Source organism: Tachysurus fulvidraco, chromosome 10 (genome assembly GCF_022655615.1).
Source record: "Tachysurus fulvidraco isolate hzauxx_2018 chromosome 10, HZAU_PFXX_2.0, whole genome shotgun sequence".
NCBI classification, from domain to species: Eukaryota; Metazoa; Chordata; class Actinopteri; order Siluriformes; family Bagridae; genus Tachysurus; species Tachysurus fulvidraco.
In genome coordinates, this window is record NC_062527.1 from 18,417,555 (window position 1) to 18,443,877 (window position 26,323).

Here is a 26,323-nt window from a genome sequence, read left to right on the forward strand (position 1 = left end):
GCAATAGCAGACTGGTAGACCGCTATGACAAATTCCCCAAGTTGAATATTCCAAATGTCAATATAGATCCAGGAATTTGTAGTTTTTGTGTGAGTGCCCAATTCTTTAGTTAGAGCACTGTGTTGAACTGCTGGTAGTTAAATCAAAAGACAAAAGCGAAAAAGCAAAAGCGCAAAGCAAAGAGTGCAAGTAAAAGTGTCCGAACAGTAGTGAAGCAAGAAGTAGAGTGATATAATAGAGTGACAACTCCATGCTACATGTCTCCTGATTCAATAAAGCAGCAGACTGGAAGGAGACCTGAAGCAGAAGACAGCACTGGAAGTAGAAATGTACTCTCTGTCACAGGGATATTTACATTTACAGGATTTGGCAGATGTCCTTCTCCAGAGTGACTTCCAGAAGTAGAAGTGCTTTGTAATCTCCAACAAAACACATCCTCATGGTCTAATAAAATATTATGAAGCTAAATCACTGTTCATGATGAGTTAGCATTAGTTAGTACAGCAGTACAACAACACTAGATGAGGAGATTTAGAGAAATAAAGTTCTCAATTTAGTGGTTGGTGTTTGAATGGAGTTGGGGATTTTTTTCGAAGATAGACAGTGACTCAGGTTTTCAGTAAGAGAGAGAAAGTTAAATCCTCCACACAGGGGCCAGGAAAGAGAAGAGTCTTTATACAATATGAGGAGATGGTGAGGTGAGATGGTGTAACTCAAGAATTCTCCATAGAGAGCCAAACATGTTGATATGGAGAATCATCTTCACAGGATGTTGATCAGAATCAGATACTTTCTTGGGGGCAGGATTAGTGACAGAGACTGACAAATAAAACAAAAATGACAAATTATCCACTGAAGATATTGAGTAGGACCACAATAAATTTATATAACTACAAATGTTAGAATAGATGTGATGGACTGTGTTCACTGTGGTGTGAAAATTATTGAAAGATCTCTAATGTGAGTTGTGATTCAGTGTGATGTGGTTCTTCTCCTCCACAGAGTGTCATTGTGTCGTATCACATCCTCCAACTCAGCACCTGCAGTCGCTCCCAGCTGCAGCAGTTCAGTCTCTCTACAATCTGACTGAGGGAGGTTTTTGTACGACTCTATAACACTGTGTGAACACACCACCACTGTGGTGACTCTGACAGTAGTAATCTCCTGCATCTTCAGTCTGGACTCCACTGATGGTCAGAGTGAAATCAGATCCAGATCCACTGCCACTGAAACGAGCTGGAAAATCTGACTGTCTCCGATTTGCGAGCTTAATCAGCAGTTTAGGAGCTTCTCTAGGTTTCTGCTGATACCAGTGTAAGTAGTGACCATATGAGCCGTGATAATACACTGCCGGACTGGTTTTACAGTTGATGGTGACTGTTTCTCCTGGAAGAACAGATTTCACTGCAGGAGTCTGAGTTACTGTGACTTGACCTCTGCATTCTGAAAAATACACAATAACGCAGCATGAAACTGAAATATTCTAATAGAAACAATAAGTGTATTAGTATGAACAGATGATTGTAGAGATAAAATATGAAGCAGTGTCTGACCTTGAGTCCAGAGGATCAGTGTCCAGATGAAGACGGGGATCAAAGTCATGGTAGCTGTGGGTGAAGTTGCTGTAGTGTTAAAGTCACAGCACTATAAACACTCCCAGAGCACTGAAGCATGAAAAATGAATGCAAAAATAAAAAATAACGTTTTCACTACAGACAACACACGACAGAACTGAAACCAGTAGGATGACAAAAAAGTTCTCAGAATTTGTACTTAAGGTGCTTTCCTTGTTCAATGAAGCATTAAAATATAGATTCAATATGATTCACTACAAGATTACAGTGAAGTAATTTTCAATGTGAACAATTACTGCCTGTCGAAAGTGACGTTTTAATTTTTTTTTAAATGTCAAAGAAAGTGTTTTATGATTTTATGATTTTTTTAATTGTTGCTGTTGAACAAAGGTTTAATATTGTAAACGTAACATGCTACAGATAAATTATCTTACAAATGAAATGTTATACCTTCCCAAATTGACAGAAAACACAAGACCCAGAGAGAAAATGATCGATTGATACATAACAAGCTCTCTAGCAGCACTCGTGGAGTCAGATTAATCAGGAAGTAAAGCTCCAAAGATTCTAAAATGCCTCCTTTTGGGAGCTGCATCTCTCTTGGGTGCTGGAGTTCACCACAGTGTGAGGCTGGTGTTGTCTGAAAGCCAATGAGAAACTATTTTTAACTGTTTTAACCTGCCTGTAAAAGCATATACTGTGTTGGTATTGGTATCTGTGATCTGAAGCTATCTGTCACTATCTGTGATTGCTGGTAATATTTCATGCTATAGATATAGACTGTATTTGAACTGTCATTGTTTTGCTCTCTTTGCTGCTATTGTTTTATCTTAGTGCAGCTTTTGATACCATTGACCATGCTGTTCTATTTGATAGGATAGAACATGTTGTCGGTGTTAAAGGGACAGCCGTCTCCTGGCTCAGGTCTTATTTGACGGATCGCTATCAGTTAGTAGATCTAAATGGTCACTAGTCTAAACAAACTAAGGTAACATTTGGTGTTCCGCAAGGTTCTGTTTTATACAGTATATATTTATAATCCCACACACCCCTCACACACACTCTTCTCCCTCCTTAGTCCTTAGGTCTGTGTTGTTCTATGTAGTTTAAATGTCCAGCTAATCTGTCAGAGTTAGAATACTTGGCTAAGGAAGAATAGCAAAATATCACTAAATCAAGATAAAACACTAAATTGATTGACTCTTGCCTTACAAGATTGAATGCAGTGATAAAATCTAAAAGGTGCTTCAACTAAGTGTTAGTTTAAAGATGTGCACACTCATGACCTCTGTTTTTCACACACTCTGTTTTTCACTTACTTTTTTGCAATTTCACAATAAAAGTAAAAAAAAAAGCTCTGACATTAATCTTGGTTTAATCTAGCTATGGGGGTCACAGTACAGTGACTTCTGTGCTGGTCCCAAGCCCGGATAAATAGAGAGGGTTGCGTCAGGAAGGGCGTCTGGCCTAAAACATTGCCAAATTTAATCATGCGAATAGTCAATACGAATTTCATACCATATAGGTCGAGGCCCGGGTTAACAACAACTGCCATCGGCGCCGTTGACCTTCAGGGCGCTGTTGGAAATTGGGCTACTGTTGGCTGAAGAAGTAGAGGAGGGAGGAGAGTGCACAGACAGAGAGAGAAGAGGAAAGGTAAGAGTGTAGGACTGAGAATAGGAACTCTGAATGTTATTATGACAGGGAAAAGTAGAGAGCTGGCTGATATGATGGAGAAAAGGAAGGTGGAAATACTGTGTGTACAGGAGACCAGTGGAAGGGTAGCAAGGCTCGTAGAATACAGTAGGGCAGGATTCAAGCTGTTTATTATGGTGTGGATAGTAAGAGAAATGGGGTAGGTGTGGTCCTGAAGGAGAAGTTTGTGTGGAATGTTCTGGAGGTGAAGAAAGTGTCAGACAGGGTGATGAGCCTGAAGTTAGAGATTGAAGGGGTGATGTTGAATGTTGTTAGTGGTTATGTCCCACAGGTAGGTTGTGAGTTAGAGGAGAAATGGAGATTCTGGAGTGAATTAGATGAGGTGATGGAGAGTATTCCCACGGGTGAGAGAGTGGTGATAGGAGCAGATTTTAATGGACATGTTGGTGAGGGGAACACAGGTGATGAGGGGGTGATAGGCAAGTTTGTAGTTAAGGAAAGGAATCTTGAAGGACAGATGGTAGTGGACTTTGCTAAGAGGATTGACATGGCTGTGGTTAACACTTATTTTCAGAAGAGGGAGGAACATAGAGTGTTTTACGAGAGTGGAGGTAGGAGAACACAGGTAGACTACATCCTATGTAGAAGAGGCAATCTGAAAGAGATTAGTGACTGTAAAGTGGTAGTGGGAGAGACTGTAGCCAGACAGCATAGGATGGTGGTGTGTAGGATGACTCTGATGGTCTGTAAGAGGAAGAAGTCAAAGATAGAGAAGAAAGCTAAGTGGTGGAAGCTGAAAAAGGAGGAATGTTGTGAGAAATTCAGACAGAAGTTGAGGCAGGCTCTGGGTGGTCAGGTAGTGCTGCCAGATGACTGGAAAACTACCGCAGAAGTGATCAGGGAGACAGGGAGAAAGGTGCTGGGTGTGTCATCTGGAAGGAGGTGTTGTAAAAAATCTTAGTAGAAATAATTAAAATATTATTCCTTACAATACTATAACCAAAGTAAAGTATTAGGCCTTACAAAATATTACAATTGCTGTCATAAGACATTTGTAGGTGATGTTGTAGGCCAAAGATGTTTATTGTAACCAGATTCGGGGCTGTCAGGCCTAGTCAGTCTGAGCACATTTGTAATAACAACTTGTTATGTAGAAGGGAAAAGACCATGATTCCCAGACCTTAGCTCATAAATTGTTTTGGAAAATGAAGAAGACCATGTTTCTCAGACCTTGGTCCATAGCAATAACATGTTATGTAGAATGAAAAAACAGTGGTCCACAGACCTAGGCCCTGAGAAATAAAGGGAGGAAAATCCATAAATGGGCATGTGGTGCTCATAAACTTGTTGTGCAGACTGAAGAAGGCCCAGCTGTTTAGTCTGAGGGCATGAAAAATAAGGGGAGGAAAATCCATAAATGGGCATATGGGTGAAAGGTAATGGGAAATAAGGGGAAATTGGGTCAGTGTATTTAGAAAACATAGGAGGTAATGCCGGTAAATAAGGTGATATGGCACCTGGGCTCCTAGGAGCGCCAGGGTATATATTGAGAAGATATCTGAGGTTTTTTTGGTTCTTCGGGGACGAAGGTGTGTGTGTGTGCGTGGGTGCGTGGTGGTGCGTGTGCACGCGCGGGTCAAGGTGGGTGTTTTTATTTTTGCAAGGACGTCGCGAGAGTTCTTGTTTTTCTTGATTGATTTTGAATGACATGCTCCTTTTGGGGGTTTTCATTTGTTACTTTTAATTTGGCAACTTTGTTACTTTTAATTTGGCAAATTTGTTACTTTTACATCCAGGTCTGAGGAGTTTTCTCAGTATTTTTGTAGTAATTATAGAGTTAACAGTTAAGTTTAACTAAAACAGTCTTTAGTAACCAAAAAGTCTAAGTGTGGAGATCACCCTGCAATGTGTCGACTTGGAGACCGGCTCTGAGTTCCGACAGAGGAAAGGAGATAAGGAGACTTGGTGGTGGAATGAGGAAGTTCAGGATAGTATCCAGAGGAAGGGATTAGCAAGAAGAAATGGTATATGGACAGGACTGAAGAGAATAGACAGGAATACAAGGAGTTACAGTGCAGAGGGAGGTGTCTAAGGCCAAGCAAAGGGCATATGACGAGTTGTACACTAGGTTAGACACTAGAGATGGAGAGAAGGACTTGTACAGGTTAGTTAGGCAGAGGGATCGAGATGGGAAGAATGTGCAGCAAGTTAGAATTGTTAAGGATAGAGATGAAAGGGTGCTCACAAGTGAGGAGAGTGTACAGAGGAGATGGAAGGAATACTTTGAGGAGCTGATGAATGAGGAAAATGAGAGGGAAAAAAGAGTAGAAAGGATGGAACAGGAAGTAGATAAGATTAGAAAGGATGAAGTCAGAAAGGCTTTGAAGAGGATGAAAAGTGGAAAGGCAGTTGGTCCTGACGACATCCCGGTAGAGGTCTGGAAGTGTCTAGGAGAGGCAGCAGTGGAATTTTTAACTAGTTTGTTCAACAGGGTTTTAGAGAGTGAGAGGATGCCTGAGGAATGGAGAAGGAGTGTGTTAGTGCCGATCTTTAAGAATAAGGGTGACGTGCAGAGTTGCAGCAACTATGGGGTTATAAAGTTGATGAGCCATACAATGAAGCTGTGGGAAAGAGTAGTGGAAGCTAGGTTAAGGAAGGTGGTGGAAATTTGTGAGCAGCAGTATGGCTTCATGCCCAGAAACAGCACAACAGATGCAATTTTTGCTCTGAGAATGTTGATGGAGAAGTATAGGGATGGTCAGAGGGAGTTGCACTGTGTGTTTGTAGACTTAGACAAAGCGTATGACAGGGTGCCAAGAGAAGAGCTTCCTGTTTGCTATAGTGATGGACCAGTTGTCAGAAGAGGACAGATAGGAGTCTCCTTGGACGATAATGTTTGCAGATGACATTGTGATCTGGAGTGAGAGCAGGGAGCAGGTGGAGGAAAACCTGGAGAGGTGGAGGTTTGCGCTGGAGAGAAGAGGAATGAAAGTCAGTCGTAGTAAGGGAGGGAAGTGGAACAGTAAAGTTACAGGGTGAAGAGGTGAAGAAGGATTTTAAGTACTTGGGGTCAACAGTCCAGAGTAATGGAGAGAGTGGGAAAGAAGTACTGTAAAGAAGCGAGTGCAGGCAGGTTGGAGTGGGTGGAGAAAGGTGTCAGGAGTTCTGTGTGATAGGAAAATATCAGCAAGAATCAAGGGGAAGGTGTACAGGACAGTGGTGAGACCGGCCATGCTGTATGGTTTAGAGACAGTGTCACTGAAGAAAAGACAGGAGTCAGAGCTAGAGGTAGCCGAGCTGAATATGTTTAGGTTCTCTTTGGGAGTGACAAGATTGGACAGAATTAGGAACGAGTACATCAGAGGGACAGCTCATGTTGGACGTTTGGGGGACAAAGTTAGGGAGGCCAGATTAAGATGGTTTGGTGAATATATTAGTAGGAGAATGTTGGATATGGAGCTGTCAGGCAGGAGGCAAAGAGGAAGGCCAAAGAGGACGTATATGGATGTAATTAATGAGGATCTGAAGCTAGTGGGTGCAAATGTTGAGGATGCAGAAGATAGGGATACGTGGAGAGAGATGATTCGCTGTGGCGACCCCTGAAGGGAAAAGCCGAAAGAAGAAGAAGAAGATTAATCTTGTATTCATTTGGTTTGGTTTGGTCTAAGACAGATATATCAGACCTGTGATCAAGATTTTTTTCAGAAAAAATTAAAAAAACTATTGTGTCAAAAGACTGATAAAGACCAGGTCTAATCATAAATCTGTCAGTTTTGAATGTATTTGATGGAAAAAACAAAAACAAAATAAATACTCAGCTTTCATATATTCATGATTATTGAGCGATCTCTAATGTGAGTTGTGAGTCAGTGTGATGTGGTTCTTCTCCTCCACAGAGTGTCATTGTGTCGTATCTCATCCTCCAACTCAGCACCTGCAGTCGCTCCCAGCTGCAGCAGTTCAGTCTCTCTACAATCTGACTGAGGGAGGTTTTTGTACGACTCTATAACACTGTGTGAACAGGCTGGTACTACTAATGGAATGGTAACTCTGACAGTAGTAATCTCCTGCATCTTCAGTCTGGACTCCACTGATGGTCAGAGTGAAATCAGATCCAGATCCACTGCCACTGAAACGAGCTGGAAAACCCGACTGTAGCTTATGTACAAATGTAATCAGGAGTTTAGGAGCTTCTCCAGGTTTCTGCTGGTACCAGTATAAATAGTGACCAACTGAGCTGTGATAATACACTGCCGGATTAGTTTTACAGTTGATGGTGACTGTTTCTCCTGGAAGAACAGATTTCACTGCAGGGGTCTGAGTTACTGTGACTTGACCTCTGCATTCTGAAAAATACACAATAACGCAGCATGAAACTGAAATATTCTAATAAAAACAATAAGTGTATTAGTATGAACAGATGATTGTAGAGATAAAATATGAAGCAGTGTCTGACCTTGAGTCCAGAGGATCAGTGTCCAGATGAAGACGGGGATCAAAGTCATGGTAGCTGTGGGTGAAGTTGCTGTAGCAGCAGCTCTCAGTCATGAAGTGTTAAAGTCACAGCACTATAAACACTCCCAGATCACTGAAGCATGTGCTGCCAATTCAAAGTGTCCTCTAAGTATGGAAACACCTTTACCGCATTCCCCCAATCTTACTGTCATTCTCACACTACTACAGAGTTATTGTGTGGATTTTACTTTTAGGTTTAAAGGCATAAATATGTGAATCAGAGAGAATTGTAAACTTGATAGATTTGTTTAATATCCTAGAAATTTGTGGGTGAATTTCATCATTAATACACTAATATTGGACAGTATAGGGGTGTAATTATTATTGCAGCTTTTTGTGTTTAACAAGTAAATCAATAAATTATACTATATACAAAAAATAAAGTATATTGAAGCAAAATGTATATTCAGCATTTCTGATTATTTTTTGTGAAATATTTTTAGTAAAGTCAATAAAGGTGTTATTCTTATTCTATCAGGAATGGCTGATTTAGGTGAAAAATCATTCAAACTTGAAAAACATAAGTACATTATTTCAGTACATTGTGTGTGTGTGTGTGTGTGTGTGTGTGTGTGTGTGTGTGTGTGTGTGTGTGTGTGTGTGTGTGTGTGTGTGTGTGTGTGTGTGTGTGTGTGTTCACTGTAGTGTGACAGAGGTTTTTGTACGATGCCTTTATAGGAATGTATCACTGTGGATCACTTTTGGTGGAGGAACTAAACTGTCTGTGGGCCGTAAGTAACCTGTTTACTAATGACTGAAATGGAGTGTGTTCAGATTAATGTCTGAAATGGAGTGTGTTCAGATTAATGTCTGAAATGGAGTGTGTTCAGATTAATGACTGAAATGGAGTGTGTTCAGATTAATGTCTGAAATGGAGTGTGTTCAGATTAATGTTAAAATGTGTAAAATATATAGTTGATCAACATTTTCTTCAAATTTTCTCTTAGGGAATGTGATGTTTGTATAAAATCATTTTGTTTCTCAAATTTCTCTTATTGTAGAAGTTTCATAAAATGTGTCTGACTTTAGTGATAATAGCTCGTTCTAACCGAAATAACATTTATATAATTGTTTGTGCAAATGACTGTAACAGAGTTTCACTGAATTATTCTAGCTACATTTAATATCTCAGAGACTGTGACTCTATAAACAGATGTCCTGAAGACTAGGATCAATTTATTTAAATAATAAATATGTTCTCATTTGAAAATATTTATATATAATTTATAAAATATTTTTTTCATATTTCTAATTATTGAATATACAGTATAATTAATTTAAAATTGTCATTGTTCATAATAATATAAATCATTATAGCTGTAAGATGTAAAAGTATTTGAATTGAATGTGAAACGTTTGTGATGCTCCACTGATCTCAGTTCTGCTCTGTAAGATATAAAGGGAAGTGAAACACACACAGTGAGCTGAAACAAAGCCTGAGTGACTGACAGCTGTCCATTCCTGTCTCACCTCTGTGTGTGTGTGTGTGTGTGTGTGTGTGTGTGTGTGTGTGTGTGTGTGTGTGTGTGTGTGTGTGTGTGTGTGTGTGTGTGTGTGTGTGTGTGTAGGTGACACCCAGCCCAGTGTGACAGTGCTGCCCCCCTCCAGTGTGGAGCTGCAGCAGGAGAAGGTCACACTCATGTGTGTGGCCTACAAGGGCTTCCCCTCGGACTGGAAGTTGAGCTGGAAGGTTGACGGCAGCAGCTGGAGCTCGGGGGAGAGCCGCAGCGCCGCCGTTCTGAACGCGGACGGCCTCTACAGCTGGAGCAGCACGCTGAGCCTCCACCCGGATCAGTGGAGGAACAAGGTGGTGACCTGTGAGGCCTCCAAAGACAACCAACCTACTGTAGTGAGCACAGTGAACAAAGAGCAGTGCTCAGAGCTGTGAGCTCACACACACTTTACTCAGCTCACCTTCTACTGCTTCACTGTGTGCTACATGTGGCCTTTACTGCTCAAATCATCCACTCTCATCATTTCATTTGTCTTATTAACATGTGAGCTCACACACTCCTCACTTTAACTCAGCTCTTCTTCTTAATTATCACCTAAATATGTGTTAAGTGTGTGGATCGCTGCAATGTCCTGCTTTGAATTATTAATAAAAGCTTTTGAATCAGTAAACACGGCTGTTTTACATTGTTGATTATACACATCATACACAAATCACCAAGGAATCTGTCTCAGTATCTGCTGTAGAACCTGATTATTCATGAGAAAGACACCTGATAATAATAATAATAATAATAATAATAATAATAATAATAATAATAATAATAATAATAATAATAATAATAATAATTTACTCTCACTGGAGAATATAAGTGTATAATCTTGGGGACTGGTGTGATGGGTCTGGAAATGCTGTTACACTAACTGTATTAATCACGACTCAACTCCTGTATATTTCTAATTCTAAAAATACTTTCTACTTCATCAAAGCAACTTAATATTAACACTTTGCATAAAGTCTATCAACATATTCACTTCTCAGTGTAGAGTAAATTATTGTCATTTTGAGCATATATGGCTAAAACAGTACACAGTGGAATTAAATAACGTTCCTGCAGGAAAATGGTAGTACATAAAGACTCAGAGCTACAGAAGACAACACAGGACAAGGGCTAATAAATAAATAAATAAATAAATAAATAAATAAATAAATAAATAAATAAATAAATAAATACAAGCTCTTTAACATAAGGTGCATGCGTGCAGCCTAATGCAAATAGTGTAAGACAAAAGACAGAGACGGACAAGAGACAGTTTATAGATAAAATACAACCCAGTCAACAATTTGATCTCACAATGATGTCACTATGAGCTCACAATATTCTCATGGTGCGGTCATAATGTGAGTGTCACAGTGAACTAAAAGTGTAACCACGCAGAGCTCTCACTGTGTGCTCATACTTTGTTCACAACATGAGGTCACTGCACAATCACAGTGCACTCATACTGTGGTGGAAATATGAGGTCACTGTGTGCTCATACTGTGATCACTGTGTGCTCATACTGTGGTCACTGTGTGCTCATACTGTAGTCACTGTGTGCTCATACTGTAGTCACTGTGTGCTCATACTGTGGTCACTGTGTGCTCATACTGTGGTCACTGTGTTCTCATACTGTGGTCACTGTGTGCTCATACTGTGGTCACTGTGTGCTCATACTGTAGTCACTGTGTGCTCATACTGTGGTCACTGTGTGCTCATACTGTGGTCACTGTGTGCTCATACTGTGGTCACTGTGTTCTCATACTGTGGTCACTGTGTGCTCATACTGTGGTCACTGTGTGCTCATACTGTGAGATCACCATATAACACCACTATGCAATAATTGTGTTAGTTCACTGTTATCTAAAATTCAGTTAACTCAAACTTTTACACCCACATTCTTTATTTCCATCAATAAAAACAAACAAACAAAAAGTCAGGTTTTTTCTTTATTTGGTTTCCTTTTCAGCCTGGTGTTGGCGTTGGACAAAAAATTACTACTTGGCGAATACATTCCGTGTCTGGTGTTGTTCTGGTGGTTACTTTTAGCTTCTTCACCTCTATTTCATTTTGTTTGTGAAAAGACCTGACACATTCTAAAAACACAAAGAGCAAGGTGTTAACATTACAATTTCTATAGCAGCATCCAGATGCACAAACCAAAACTTAAACACTTACTTTTCAAACATATCAGGAGCACAGGTGGCAACACCTTCTTCCCATCTTTCCCCGTTCTGTTATACAGACAGAGAACATTGTCTGACGCTATGCTTTTTAAAGCCTGTCTCACCATCTCACCTATACTGGAGCTGCCGTGAGTATGGATGAGATAGTGTACCTGACAAAAACATACATAATATTGTCATGATTAAAATATACCAGGCTTCAACATTTCTTTTACATGGTATCTGCTGAAAATAAATAAATAAATAAATAAAACTGTGGCTTTGTTGTAAAAATAAACGCTAAATTTATATAGTAGTACTAACATAAAGCTCTCGATAAGAAGGCTTCAAACGTTTCAAAGCTGGAGCACTGTTGTTGTTTAAAAAGTTCCTCATGGGCATCTTCTTCTGCCCGCTTCATGAGAACAGACTTAACTTTTGCCAAGTCATTCACGATGACAGCTTGTCTCTGTTCCAGCATTTGAATTTGTTGGAGTATCTTAGTATTCAGATCTGAAAAATTGTAAAGTTAGATTGTTATATAGCAAAGGATGTTTTATGTCTGTATAAACAAATAATGTCTAATTGATATATCACATACCAAACAATTTCTCCATGGTGACTTTGCATTTTGTTTCCTTTGGTTCCTTCCCTGTTATCAAAATTACATACATAAGGTCAGTGAAATTGCATTTATCTAAATCAGTTACTGTATATTGTTTCTCTATTTATTTTTCTACATCAATTAAACCGTTTTTTCCCTGATCGTTTTATCCACAATGCACATGTAGGTGGTTCACTTTAATTGTTTGGTACAATGAAAAAAAAAAAAAAACACACGCACACACACACACACACACACACACACACACACACACACACACACACACACACACACACACACACACATTATTCATAGTCTTTGGATCAAAATCAGGATAACATGCAATAAAAAAGGCAAAAACCCTGCCTTACTGACTTACTTGACTAACTAATCAAACTGAATGCATGAGCGGTATAGACGCTACCGCATTGTATTCATCTTTATCAATCAAGGACAAAGGTATCATGATTGCTTTATGTCCCAGTTGAGTGGTGTCAGTATGTAACATTTTAGTGTGATTCCGAAATCCTTTGAATATGCCAATTATTCTGGAGTCACATGGCTTAGTGTACAAAGGTTCCATTCTGCAAAAAACCTCACAAAAAAATCAGATTTTCTTGAACTCAATGTATAAGGCAGTAGCTATCATTGGTCATTCTGTAACATTCTTTTGTCTTTGGCGTACCAGAGTTAACATTTGATTTCTTAGAACTTGATATTGCTTGCCTCTCTGCCAATCTGTTAGCTACTTGAATCAGTGGATCACTTGAACCGCGGATAAACCTCTTGATTTGACCCATATTGTTCTCAAACTTGTACGCTGAACAATAGTGTAATGATCTGTTGTAATTTGCAACATCAGTGAGATGTAGCAAGCAATGCACATTATATGAGATGAAACTCATGCTATACAGGCTGCTACCTTTTTCAACAAAATATGTTAACAGCTCATCTGCATAATCACGATGCTCCATTAGGTTTTCACTGTACAAGATGCGCATTCCAATACTAAGTAAAAGGAAGTGAATATACTTCTCCTTATCGAGAACATATTTCAAAATCACTGGTCCAGTATAAAGCAAAAATGTTCGGAATTCAGTTGCTTTCCAGTGCTTCAGTTCATCTAACCCCCTGGGTTTCCTATTGAATTCAGGAGGTATGTGATGTCGGAAAGCTTGATGAAAATAAGTAATGGTGCTAAGATATCCAGCTGATAATCTATGGGCCAAAGGTCCTTCTTTCCACAGCATCAACATTCGCTTAGTCACTCCTCGATCTACACAATGCATGGGATCTATTGGGAACTGCCTGATCATATCAATGTCCAGATTCAAAAGAATGCTATCTGTTTTGTGATGTTCAAGATTTGTCTTCTGTCTAAATGACTCATTGGTTCTGAGATTTCCTTGATACAAAAAAAGCATTTTGCTCTCATGAACTCCCTTTACATCACAAAAGTCACAGCCATAGCGGCCATTAAACTGAACTATTCCTTTGATGAGGGCTCGTGCTGGTGCATCACATATGATGTTTTTGAGGACAATTCTCTTGCCTTTAAAGCCTGTTTCCATCAGTTCTTGCAGCTCCTCCATAAAATCCCTCAAAAACTCCAAATCATTTGGTTTCTTTGCTCCAGAAAACAGAGCAACAACAAAAGGACTGTTTTTCACTTCATCAAGGTTGATGACAGCACACTGAAGTGGCCACATTGTGAGGTTTTTGGACTTGAAATATTCATCAATATCGGCCATCAATATTCAAAGAAATCTCAAAGTGGTCGTATTTTGAAGTGTCTTGCTCAGACAGAGTATGTGTAAGACCTTCCTTTAACCCAAAATATGTGTATTTGCCAGCTATCAAAAACAAGATTTTACAGTTCAGTGAAATTTCTGAATAATATTGCCAAATGAGTGCATGGACATTTTCAAAGTTAAAATGTACCTGATTTTTCTGTTATTCTCAAACTGCCAGAACGAAGTGTTTTCAATAGTGTTCGTCCGTCTGCTGGAACATCAATGTCATGTTCCTTCAAAATCTTAAGCAAATGAGTGAGAGAGGTCATGGAGATGTTGAATTTCATTGCCCACTCAGACAGCTTTTTCTCCAGAGACAAAGCTAGCTCTGAGTTACTTTCACTGGTAACATCCATGGAATCATTTAGTCTATCAATTTCATACCATAGCACTTGATCTTGCATATTAATTATGGTATTCTGTTGTGATTCTGAATCATACTGTTCTTGCAAGTCTTCATTTAGATGCTGCTCCACAACATTCAGCATATTTCCTGAGTCGTCTGATGAGTAGTCTGATTCAAGTTCTCTGGAGGAGTGTTCACTATCAGAAGTGTTTTCATTTTTTTTCTGAAGAGCCAAAATGATCTTTTTTGATTTTCTACGAGCTTTTTGTTGCTGTCTTTTCAATGCCTTAATTTTTGTTTCCAAATCCTAACAGGCCAAAAAGAACTTCTGTATTAGTAAAACATTATATGAAACACATACATCTTTTACAAATTATTTTTGTTTGAGAGGACAACCTTAGCCACTCTCACTGATTACTGTATTTGATAATTGTTTAAGAAGTCTTCTTTGGACAATTGTTGTGTATCCTAAAGAAAGTGTGTATCATAAACTACTTTAAACTACACTTTTGTAGATCTACACTTTACATTCTTAAAGATGTAGTGTTGCCTCTGATGTCTGGGTAAAGTTGCTTGTTATGTTAATAAGAGGATGAATGTCAGTCACTTTGAGTTTTGGTAAATGGGAAGTGACGTTGAAGCTTTTAACATAAAACAGCTCCAGTTCCGCAGATAGAAGTTGTTGTTAAAAAAAAACTAGTCATATAGCGTGGTGAAATAAGTCTTTTTATCTTTAATATGAGTGTCTAAGAGTAGGCGTACTTCATCTTTTTATCCAAAGAGCAATGATAGTTTACGCTATTCCACCAGTGCAGCATTCTTGCTTACTGTTGTTTTACAGCGCTTGTTAATTATTGAAATATAAGTATAAATAAAAAAAAATTATATATTGAAATATAAAGTTAGTGATGTTGTAATGATCTGACATAACAGGCCTAACAATTCACAAATACTGATAGGCAAACTAGCTGCAGCTAGCAGTTTTGGTGTGATTACTGAAGGTAAAATGGCTGGTATACATGTACAGTAGCATGTGTGAGCAGTACTCTGCTAAAAAAAAAAAAAAAGACCAGACCACATTGCACATCTAAAAGTATGTAAATAGGCCACTCACCATTTCTGCGGTGTAACAATCCCATGCACAACTTTTTCTTCTTCTTTAAATGTTTTATGGTGGTTGGAAGACCAGCTTAGATGGTGCATTTAAAACCACCAACTGGACCGGAGTGTGAAGCATTTACAATGAGCTCACGCTTTACACACATGCTGAGGATCACAGTATGAGGATCAGATAAACTCACATTGAGCTCACGCTTTACACACATGCTGAGGATCACAGTATGAGGATCAGATAAACTCACATTGAGCTCACGCTTTACACACATGCTGAGGATCACAGTATGAGGATTGTGTGATGTCACTGTGATCATTGCATGATCTCACGGGTTGACTGGGAATATACAATGCAAGTCATGACAGACAGATAACAAGACAGATACATGAAGATAGCACTGATCAGTATGACATCTGATGGTGTGTGAAAAGTTGTTTTTTTTGTAGCAGGATCCCAAAGAATGTAGAAAAAATTAATGTGCAACGATTGCAGACTGAGTGTAAAGGTGTAAAGGGAAGAAACTGTTACATAGTCTGGTTGTGAAGACCTGAACGCTTCGGTACCTTTTTACAGACAACAGGAGTGTGTAGAGTGTGTGTGAGGTGTGTGTGGGGTCCTCCACAATGCTGTTGGCCTTGCAGATGCAGCATGTGGTGTAAATGAGACTGCTGATGATCTTCTCAGCTGCCCTCACTATCTACTGCAGGGACTTTGCAGAACATGCAGTGATGCAGCTGCTCAGTAAACTCTCATTAGTCAGTCAGTAAAACATGATAATGATAGGGGTGGGAGATGGGCTTTCCTCAGACTTTGTAAAATGTAGAAATGCTGCAGAGCTTTGTTCTTGGTGGAGCTAATGTTGAAGAATCAGATGGGATTCTCTGCTAGGTGAACATCAAGGATGTTTGGTGCTCTTGATGGAGGATCTTCAAGTAAATCTTCATCAGAGCATGGCCACTCTGCCTTCCTGAAGTCAACAATCATCGTTTTTTGTTTTGCCCATGTTCAGAGACAGATGGCTCTATATGAGGCTATTAGCTGTTTTCTCTCTTCTCTGTATGCTGACAGTTTGTTCTTGCTGGTGAGACACAGCACTGTCATGTCATTGGTGAGCTTGATGATGTTGTTTGAGCTGTGTATAACTGCACAGTTATGAGTGAGCAGAGTGAACAGAGTATGTGGGAGCTGTACCACTTTTTGTTGGGTAGGTCATGTAGGCGAAAAACCTGCAATAGGGGGCGAGATCCCTAAAAGGACCAGATGGAGGAAGGTGATGATGTTGTGTGTGGAGTTGTTGTGATGATAAACAAACTACAGAGGGTCCAGTGGGGGCAGTCACAGGGTCCACAGGGTCTTGATATGCCTCATCATGAGTCTCATGTAGAGATGGGTGTTTGTGTGACTGGATGATAATCATTGAAGTAAAGACACCAAAGATTTTTTTGGCACAGTGAGGATGGTGCATTCTTGAAGCAGGTTGGAGTTTCTGTGTGAGTGCTCACTTTACCTCTCTGATGGCCTGGGACAGTTTGTCCCTTTCTGTTAGTGCTACATTATCACCTGCTTTAAAAACAGAGTTTATGGTCCTCAGCAGTGCATGCACCTTTACAGTTATCCACAGCTTCTTATTCACAAAACAATGCACACAATAAAACTGAATGTTAAACAGTCTTTGTGAGCAGGATAGTTTAGATGGAGTGTGTGTGGGGTCAGAGAGAACAGAAATGAGTTTGATAATCAGATTCCTTATATGTGGAAATGTGTGATGTTTTCAATTGGAACAGTAAACACCATGACTGTAGAAATCTACAAAACCAGAGACTGAGACCAGATTAATAACAGGGTCAGAATCAGAGACAGTACTGGGGGTAGGATTAGTGATAGACACTGGAAAAAATTACAAATGATCCATCAAACAGTTTGAGTTATGACGAAAAACGATCTTGAAAACTGTAAAACTATTTATCTTACAGTAGTGAACGTGGAGGACTGTGTTCAGTGTGGTGTGATGATTACTGAGTGATGGATCATAAGTATTATACATTGGGGCTGCTTTTCTTCAGCTGGATCTGAAGCTTTAATCTGTGTGGAGTGAATCATGAATAACTCAACATTCAAGATGAAGAGAAATTTTACCATTCAGTATGACGACAAACAAAGGAAAACCTCCAAATCTACAAAGAAATGGCTTTACGTGAAAGATCAAGGTTTTGAAATGACTCAAAGTCCTGATTTAGATCCATATGAAAGTCTGTGGGTTGAGCTGGAGAGAGCTGTACACAAGAAATGTCCAGCTGATCTGTCAGAGTTAGAATACTTTTCTAAGGAAGAATGTCATAATATCTCTAAATCAAGATTAAGCATTAAATGTATTGACTCTTGCCTAAGATTTAATGCAGTGATAAAATCTATTGGTTCTACAACTGTGTTAGTTTAGGGGTGTGCACACTCATGACCAACTGATTTTATTTTAACTAAAATTATTCTTCCTGTTTTTCACTTTCATTCATGACAATTTCACAGATGAAAGATCAATCTTGGTTTCATTTGGTCCGGTTTGGTCTAAAACAGATATATCAGACCTGCAATCAAGATTTTTGTCAATAAGCCACATAAAGTATACAGAAATGACCATAATGTAAATAAAGAATTTAAAATGTTGTTGAGGCATAAATAATTTACTATAGATTTTTTCCCTACACTCCAGTATAATGGGACAATTTGTGTGCCAAGTGATGACATCACAGACCATTACCTTATAATGTACACACTACCTATAGAACAGACTAACTGTGTCTCACCACGTTATCGACTCGGTAGAACCATTATTTCGACCACCAAAGACAGATTCACAAACAACCTGCCTGATCTGTCTGGACTTCTTAATGTACCCTCAAACTCAAACGACCTAGATGCAATGACTAACAGCATAGACGCTATATTCACTAGCACATTAGACACTGTTGCCCCAGTCAGATTACAGAAGGTTAGAGATAAAACACTTGCACCATGGTATAATAGTCACACTCACACCCTCAAGAGAGAAACCCGTAACCTCGAACGGAAATGGAGAAAAACTAAATTAGAGGTGTTTAGAATTGCGTATAAGGACAGTATGTCCAGCTATAGACAGGCTCTAAAAGCTGCTAGGGCTGAGCACCTGAGCAAACTCATAGAAAATAACCAGAACAATCCCAGGTTTTTATTTAGCACTGTGGCTAGTTTAACAAAAAATCAGAAATCTGAACACACTATTCCATCACATTTCAGTAGTGAGGACTTTATGAGATTCTTCACTGATAAAATCGAAAGTATCAGGAATAAAATAGGTGACGCTCAACATATGAGAGCAACCAGTGACACAATCTCACCTAAGGCTTTACACAGCTTTACAAGTACAGGACAGGAAGAGTTAGATAAACTTATTACTACAGCTAAATCAACAACATGTTCACTAGACCCCATCCCAACTAAATTACTGAAAGAAGTGTTACATAAAGCTGGTGAGCCTCTTCTTAATATCATTAACTCCTCGTTATCTTTAGGTTACGTCCCGAAGTCTTTTAAGTTGGCAGTTATTAGGCCACTCATCAAAAAACCTAACTTAGACCCTAATGAACTATCAAATTACAGACCTATCTCACACCTCCCGTTTATGTCTAAAATACTTGAAAAGGTTGTGTCTGTTCAACTGAGCTCCTTCTTACAGGAGAGCAATATCCTTGAAGAGTTTCAGTCAGGTTTCAGGCCCCATCATAGCACAGAAACTGCACTTGTTAAAGTTACAAACGACTTGTTCTTAGCTTCGGACCAAGACTGTATGTCACTATTAGTTCTACTTGACCTTAGTGCTGCATTCGACACTATAGATCACAACATTCTTCTAGATCGCTTACAATATTACACAGGTATTCATGGTCAGGCTTTAAGCTGGTTTAGATCCTATCTGTCTGACCGATACCATTTTGTAGAATTAAATGGTGAATCCTCCAGTTTACTACCAGTTAATTATGGGGTCCCTCAAGGATCAGTTCTAGGACCTCTGCTTTTCTCTATATACATGCTTCCATTAGGGAACATTATTAGAAGACATGGGATTAGTTTCCATTGTTATGCTGATGACACACAGTTATATATCTCATCAAAACCAGATGAAATAGCCACAGTGTCCAAATTAACTCGGTGCCTTAGAGAGATAAAAGACTGGATGAGCTGCAACTTTCTATTGTTAAACTCCGATAAGACTGAAATACTACTCATAGGTCCAAAAACCAGTGCACATAAACTCTCACAACTTAACTCCCATTTAGAGGGATGTACTATTACAAGTAGCTCGACAGTGAAAGACCTCGGTGTTATACTAGACAGTAACTTGTCTTTTAAAAATCATATCGCCCATACTACCAAAACAGCCTTCTTCCACCTTAGAAACATTGCCAAGCTGAGAACCATCCTGTCTGTATCTGATGCTGAGAAGCTAGTTCATGCGTTCATGACCTCTAGACTGGACTATTGTAATGCATTACTAGGTGGTTGTCCTGCATCTTTAATAAATAGGTTACAGTTAGTCCAAAATGCAGCTGCCAGAGTTCTCACTAGGACAAGAAAGTATGACCATATAACCCCAATTTTATCATCTCTACACTGGCTACCTGTTAGGTATAGAATTGACTACAAACTGCTGCTACTTACGTACAAGGCTCTTAATGGTTTAGCTCCCATGTATCTAACTAGTCTGCTAACACGTTACAATCCTTCACGCTCTCTGAGATCACAAAACTCAGGGCTTTTGGTAGTTCCCAGAATATCTAAGTCTACTAAAGGTGGTAGAGCATTTTCTTATTTAGCTCCCAAACTTTGGAATAGTCTTCCTGATAGTGTTCGGGGCTCAGACACACTTTCCCAGTTTAAATGTAGATTAAAAACTCATCTCTTCTGTCAGGCGTACACATAATACATCCCATAATATCATGCACCAGTACATCAGACCAGCACATTTTTATGAACGGCAGATATGTTAATCCCTTTCCACTGCTTTTCTCTTTGTACCCATCCCGAGGCATCCAGACACTGTACCAGCTCCCATCGTCCTCTGTGGGACGAAGCCTTTGGACATCCACTCAGCCGAGGCCGACTCTAAGAATCCTGAGACATCTCCAGTTAGACTCTGTGGTACTCAGAAGATCAGAAGTCCTTAAACCTCACACCAATACACCATTTGTTTGACTGTATATTACAATCACACCCCCAGTGTCACCCATATGAGGATGGGTTCCCCCTTGAGTCCGGTTCCTCTCAAGGTTTCTTCCTTTACCAATTAAAGGGAGTTTTTCCTTGCCACTGCTGCCTGAGTCATCTCAGACTTGCTCATAGGGGAATAAATACATACACACTGTGAACTATATACATCTAATAATAATCTAGAATTTTTATTCTGTTAATTCTTATTTCTTTTATTATTCGTTATTTCCTTTATCATTAATTATGTCTACCTTCTGCTTTATGTTTATGTTCTGTAAAGCTGCTTTGAGACAATGTCTATTGTAAAAAGCGCTATACAAATAAACTTGAATTGAATTGAATTGAATTGAATTGAATTGTGTTGGTTAATGAGATTTAGTCCCAATGAATTTTGTACATGTGAAAAAATGCAATAAAACTATTGTGTAAAGAAAGTAATAAAAGACTTTCAAGTTTAATTATAAAATTGTCTATTTTAAATGTAGTTGATGGAAATATAAAATAATAAATTACTCAGCTTTCATATATTCATGATTATTGAGAGATGTCTAATGTGAGTTGTGAGTCAGTGTGATGTGGTTCTTCTCCTCCACAGAGTGTCATTGTGTCGTATCACATCCTCCAACTCAGCACCTGCAGTCGCTCCCAGCTGCAGCAGTTCAGTCTCTCTACAATCTGACTGAGGGAGGTTTTTGTACGACTCTATAACACTGTGTGAACACACCACCACTGTGGTAACTCTGACAGTAGTAATCTCCTGCATCTTCAGTCTGGACTCCACTGATGGTCAGAGTGAAATCAGATCCAGATCCACTGCCACTGAAACGAGCTGGAAAATCTGACTGTCTCTGATTTGCGAGCTTAATCAGGAGTTTAGGAGCTTCTCCAGGTTTCTGCTGATACCAGTGTAAGTATTGACCATTTGAGTTACTGTACACTGCCTGACTGGTTTTACAGTTGATGGTGACTGTTTCTCCTGGAAGAACAGATTTCACTGCAGGAGTCTGAGTTACTGTGACTTGACCTCTGCATTCTGAAAAATACACAATAACGCAGCATGAAACTGAAATATTCTAATAGAAACAATAAGTGTATTAGTATGAACAGATGATTGTAGAGATAAAATATGAAGCAGTGTCTGACCTTGAGTCCAGAGGATCAGTGTCCAGATGAAGACGGGGATCAAAGTCATGGTAGCTGTGGGTGAAGTTGCTGTAGCAGCAGCTCTCAGTCATGAAGTGTTAAAGTCACAGCACTATAAACACTCCCAGATCACTGAAGCATGTGCTGCCAATGCAAAGTGTCCTCTAAGTATGGAAACACCTTTACCACATTCCCCCAATCTTACTGTCATTCTCACACTACTACAGAGTTATTGTGTGGATTTTACTTTTAGGTTTAAATGCATAAATATGTGAATCAGAGAGAATTTTAAACTTGATAGATTTGTTTAATATCCTGGAAATTTGTGGGTGAATTTCATCATTAATACACTAATATTGGACAGTATGGGGTGTAATTATTATTGCAGTTTTTTTGTATTTAACAAGTAAATCAATAAATTATACTATATACAAAAAATAAAGTATATTGAAGCAAAATGCAGCATTTCTGATTATTTTTTGTGAAATATTTTTAGTACAGTCAATAAAGGTGTTATTTTTATTCTATCAGGAATGACTGATTTAGGTGAAAAATCATTCAAACTTAAAAAAAAACATAAGTACATTATTTCAGTACATTATGTGTGTGTTTGTGTATTTGTGTGTGTGTGTGTGTGTGTGTGTGTGTGTGTGTGTGTGTGTGTGTGTGTGTGTGTGTGTGTGTGTGTGTGTGTGTGTGTGTGTGCACTTGGTCAATGTAGTGTGACAGAGGTTTTTGTATGACGCCTTCATAGGAATGTATCACTGTGGTACACTTTTGGTGGAGGAACTAAACTGTCTGTGGGCCGTAAGTAACCTGTTTACTAATGACTGAAATGGAGTGTGTTCTGGTTAATGACTGAAATGGAGTGTGTTCAGATTAATGACTGAAATGGAGTGTGTTCTAGTTAATGACTGAAATGGAGTGTGTTCTGATTAATGACTGAAATGGAGTGTGTTCAGATTAATGACTGAAATGGAGTGTGTTCTGGTTAATGACTGAAATGGAGTGTGTTCTGATTAATGACTGAAATGGAGTGTGTTCAAATTAATGACTGAAATGGAATGTGTTCAAATTCATGTTAAAATGTTTAAGATATATATTTTATAGCGATTTTTTTTCTTCAAATTCGCTTTTAGTGAATGTGATGTTTGTATAAAATCACTGTGTTTCTCAAATTTCTCTTATTGTAGAAGTTTCATAAAATGTGTCTGACTTTAGTGATAATAGCTCGTTCTAACTGAAATAACATTTATATAATTGTTTGTGCAAATGACTGTAACAGAGTTTCACTGAATTATTCTAGCTACATTTAATATCTCAGAGACTGTGACTCTATAAACAGATGTCCTGAAGACTAGAATCAATTTATTTAAATAATAAATATGATCTCATTTAAAAATATTAATATATATTTCATAAAATATTATTTTTATATTTCGTATTATGAATTTACATCATAAATATGAATTTTCACTCTTCACAATAATATAAATAATTATAGATGTAAGATGTAAAAGTGTTTGAATTGAATGTGAAACGTTTGTGATGCTCCACTGATCTCAGTTCTGCTCTGTAAGATATAAAGGGAAGTGAAACACACACAGTGAGCTGCAACAAAGCCTGAGTGACTGACAGCTGTCCATTCCTGTCTCACCTCTGTGTGTGTGTGTGTGTGTGTGTGTGTGTGTGTGTGTGTGTGTGTGTGTGTGTGTGTGTGTGTGTGTGTGTGTGTGTGTGTGTGTGTGTAGGTGACACCCAGCCCAGTGTGACAGTGCTGCCCCCCTCCAGTGTGGAGCTGCAGCAGGAGAAGGTCACACTCGTGTGTGTGGCCTACAAGGGCTTCCCCTCGGACTGGAAGTTGAGCTGGAAGGTTGACGGCAGCAGCTGGAGCTCGGGGGAGAGCCGCAGCGCCGCCGTTCTGAACGCGGACGGCCTCTACAGCTGGAGCAGCACGCTGAGCCTCCACCCGGATCAGTGGAGGAACAAGGTGGTGACCTGTGAGGCCTCCAAAGACAACCAACCTACTGTAGTGAGCACAGTGAACACAGAGCAGTGCTCAGAGCTGTGAGCTCACACACACTTTACTCAGCTCACCTTCTACTGCTTCACTGTGTGCTACATGTGGCCTTTACTGCTCAAATCATCCACTCTCATCATTTCATTTGTCTTATTAACATGTGAGCTCACACACTCCTCACACTCACTCAGCTCTTCTTCTTAATTATCACCTAAATATGTGTTAAGTGTGTGGATTGCTGTAATGTCCTGCTTTGAATTATTAATAAAAGCTTTTGAATCAGTAAACACGGCTGTTTTACATTGTTGATTATACACATCATACACAAATCACCAAGGAATCTGTCTCAGTATCTGCTGTAGAACCTGATTATTCATGAGAAAGACATCTGATAATAATAATAATAATAATAATAATAATAATAATAATAATAATAATAATAATAATAATAATAATAATAATTTACTCTCACTGGAGAATATAAGTGTATAATCTTGGGGACTGGTGTGATGGGTCTGGAAATGCTGTTACACTAACTGTATTAATCACGACTCAACTCCTGTATATTTCTAATTCTAAAGTGAAATAAATATTCAGTTAAAAAATCATAAATATAATATACATAGTGAATTTTCCACAACAACAACAACAACACTACAATTTAAACACAATTATATCATGAGAATGAATTAATCCATTATCCCACTGCTTCCTGTCCTTGTCCTGGATTGTCCCCTGTGCTGCACATTTTAGTGTTTTCCCTTCAGTTACACACTCAGTCAACTCAACAAACCTGTGCTAACAAGATGGCGCCTGTGTGTTGGGCCTGCCGTCTGTCTCTCTCGTGTTTGTGTGTTTGGTTGTCTGCTTTGTTCTTAAACTGCTTCTCCCTTTTTACCTACGACCGCCAAGCACTGTTGGATATCAAGCACACACTGGTATCAGTACTTTACTCCACTATTTATTTTTCGGACAACTTTTTACTTTTACTCATTACATTTTTACACAAATATCTGTACTTTTTACTTCTTACATTTTCAAAACGGACTCGTTACTTTTAGTATTATTCCTTCTCATTGAGCGCTGTTTCCAGCCTATCATCCTATCATTGTGCGGCTTTTCCCCCATGTGACTGGTGTACTGTATTATTTACTGGCTATCAGACATAGACTAAGGATAGCGGAGCTAACAATGAGCAGCGCCTACAAAAGGAATGGCTAATGTTCATTCAGAGGGAGTCACCGATGTTAAAATAACTAACAACGAGGACATTCCTGAACACACATGGCCATATATGAGGGAGATGTTTGTAATAATCGGCGTCAAAAAGGATTCCAGGCGAATGCATTGTGAATTGTGTCACCCAGGGGCGGTTCTAGCCCTTTTTTAGGGTGGCTTCAGCCCCCTGTCTATAATCTCAGCCACCCTAAAACTCTAAGGATAATTTTTACTTTCATAAATAAACAATACAAATTACTTTAAAATGCAGGACATGTCATCGATGGGAAAGAAAATTATTTATCAGTTTGATCCAAAAACGATTTTTTTTACTTTGCTTTTACGCACGTGTGTTGTAGTCTTTCAAAAGTACAGGTACGCGCAGCATGCACGCGCAGTCAGAGCTGGAGGCGTTTATCTATAACGTTAATCAGCGGAAAGACGCAAAGACGGCAACCAAAAGCAGTGAAATGTCATTAATCTTATTACCAGAGTTGTCATATAATATATAATATAAAACTCTTCTTGTTTTAAATTCTCACTGAGGGCTAAAAACCCCCTAAAGATGAAATCCTAGAACCGCCCCTGGTATCAACGTGCTTAATTTAATTAACATTAATTTTGTCATTTGTAAAACATCACAATAATTTTGAGTTGTTTTCAAGGACAGAGCTGGAATCTCCCTACAGTTTGGGATATGGCCTTGGTGATACACTTGGTATACATTGTATTTCCAAAAGTATTGGGTCACCTGACCTTCCCTGCTATATGTGGTTGTTTTCTGATCTCATCCCTACTGAACACCTTTGGGATGAACGTGAACGCTGACTCCACCCTACCTCACCTACATCAGTGCCTGCCTTTCGTAACACTCTTGTGGCTGATAAACACAAATATCCATCAGCACAATCCAAAATTATATATACATATACATACACACACATACAGACCAAAAGTTTGGACACACCTTCTCATTCAAAGAGAACATTTAGTGTATATAATAAAACATAACATATAACAAAAAAGTGTGAAACAACTGAAAATATGTCATATTCTAGGTTCTTCAAAGTAGCCACCTTTTGCTTTGATTACTGCTTTGCACACTCTTGGCATTCTCTTGATGAGCTTCAAGAGGTCATCACCTGAAATGGTCTTCCAACAGTCTTGAAGGAGTTCCCAGAGATGCTTAGCACTTGTTGGCCCTTTTGCCTTCACTCTGCTGTCCAGCTCACCCCAAACCATCTCGATTGGGTTCAGGTCCGGTGACTGTGGAGGCCAGGTCATCTGGTGCAGCACCCCATCACTCTCCTTCATGGTCAAATAGCCCTTACACAGCCTGGAGATGTGTTTGGGGTCATTTATTTTTCACACTTTTTTGTTATGTATATAATTCCACATTGTGTTAATTCATAGCTTTGATGCCTTCAGTGTGAATCTACAA

The 26,323-nt window shown here is 39.0% G+C and overlaps 1 protein-coding gene and 4 gene segments (V, D, J or C); 2 read left to right on the plus strand and 3 right to left on the minus strand.

Annotated features, from left to right (window-relative positions):
- Nucleotides 1–655: 655 nt before the first annotated feature.
- Nucleotides 656–1,668, minus strand: LOC125145749. The segment is given in 2 exon segments: nt 656–1,443; nt 1,554–1,668. Coding segments are annotated over 2 exon segments (417 nt in total).
- Nucleotides 1,669–9,301: 7,633 nt separating this feature from the next.
- On the plus strand, nt 9,302–9,869 carry LOC125145757. The segment is given in 1 exon segment: nt 9,302–9,869. A coding segment is annotated over 1 exon segment (249 nt).
- A 1,056-nt stretch (nt 9,870–10,925) lies between these two features.
- Nucleotides 10,926–16,778, minus strand: LOC125145746. The gene is made up of 4 exons (XM_047819906.1): nt 15,261–16,778; nt 12,005–14,453; nt 11,728–11,916; nt 10,926–11,576 (listed from the first exon to the last, which is right to left on the minus strand). The coding sequence occupies exon 2, from the start codon at nt 13,756–13,758 to the stop codon at nt 12,631–12,633; it is 1,128 nt and encodes a 375-aa protein (XP_047675862.1). The 5' UTR covers nt 13,759–14,453; nt 15,261–16,778; the 3' UTR covers nt 10,926–11,576; nt 11,728–11,916; nt 12,005–12,630.
- Nucleotides 16,779–21,169: 4,391 nt separating this feature from the next.
- LOC125145707 lies at nt 21,170–21,699 on the minus strand. The segment is given in 2 exon segments: nt 21,170–21,534; nt 21,645–21,699. Coding segments are annotated over 2 exon segments (414 nt in total).
- Nucleotides 21,700–21,783: 84 nt separating this feature from the next.
- LOC113654901 lies at nt 21,784–23,951 on the plus strand. The segment is given in 3 exon segments: nt 21,784–21,812; nt 22,399–22,451; nt 23,396–23,951. Coding segments are annotated over 3 exon segments (402 nt in total).
- Nucleotides 23,952–26,323: the final 2,372 nt, after the last annotated feature.

Bases quoted from the DNA above. Each gene is read 5' to 3' on its own strand.
- LOC125145746 (XM_047819906.1), bottom strand. From the start codon at position 13,758: ATGGCCGATATTGATGAATATTTCAAGTCCAAAAACCTCACAATGTGG.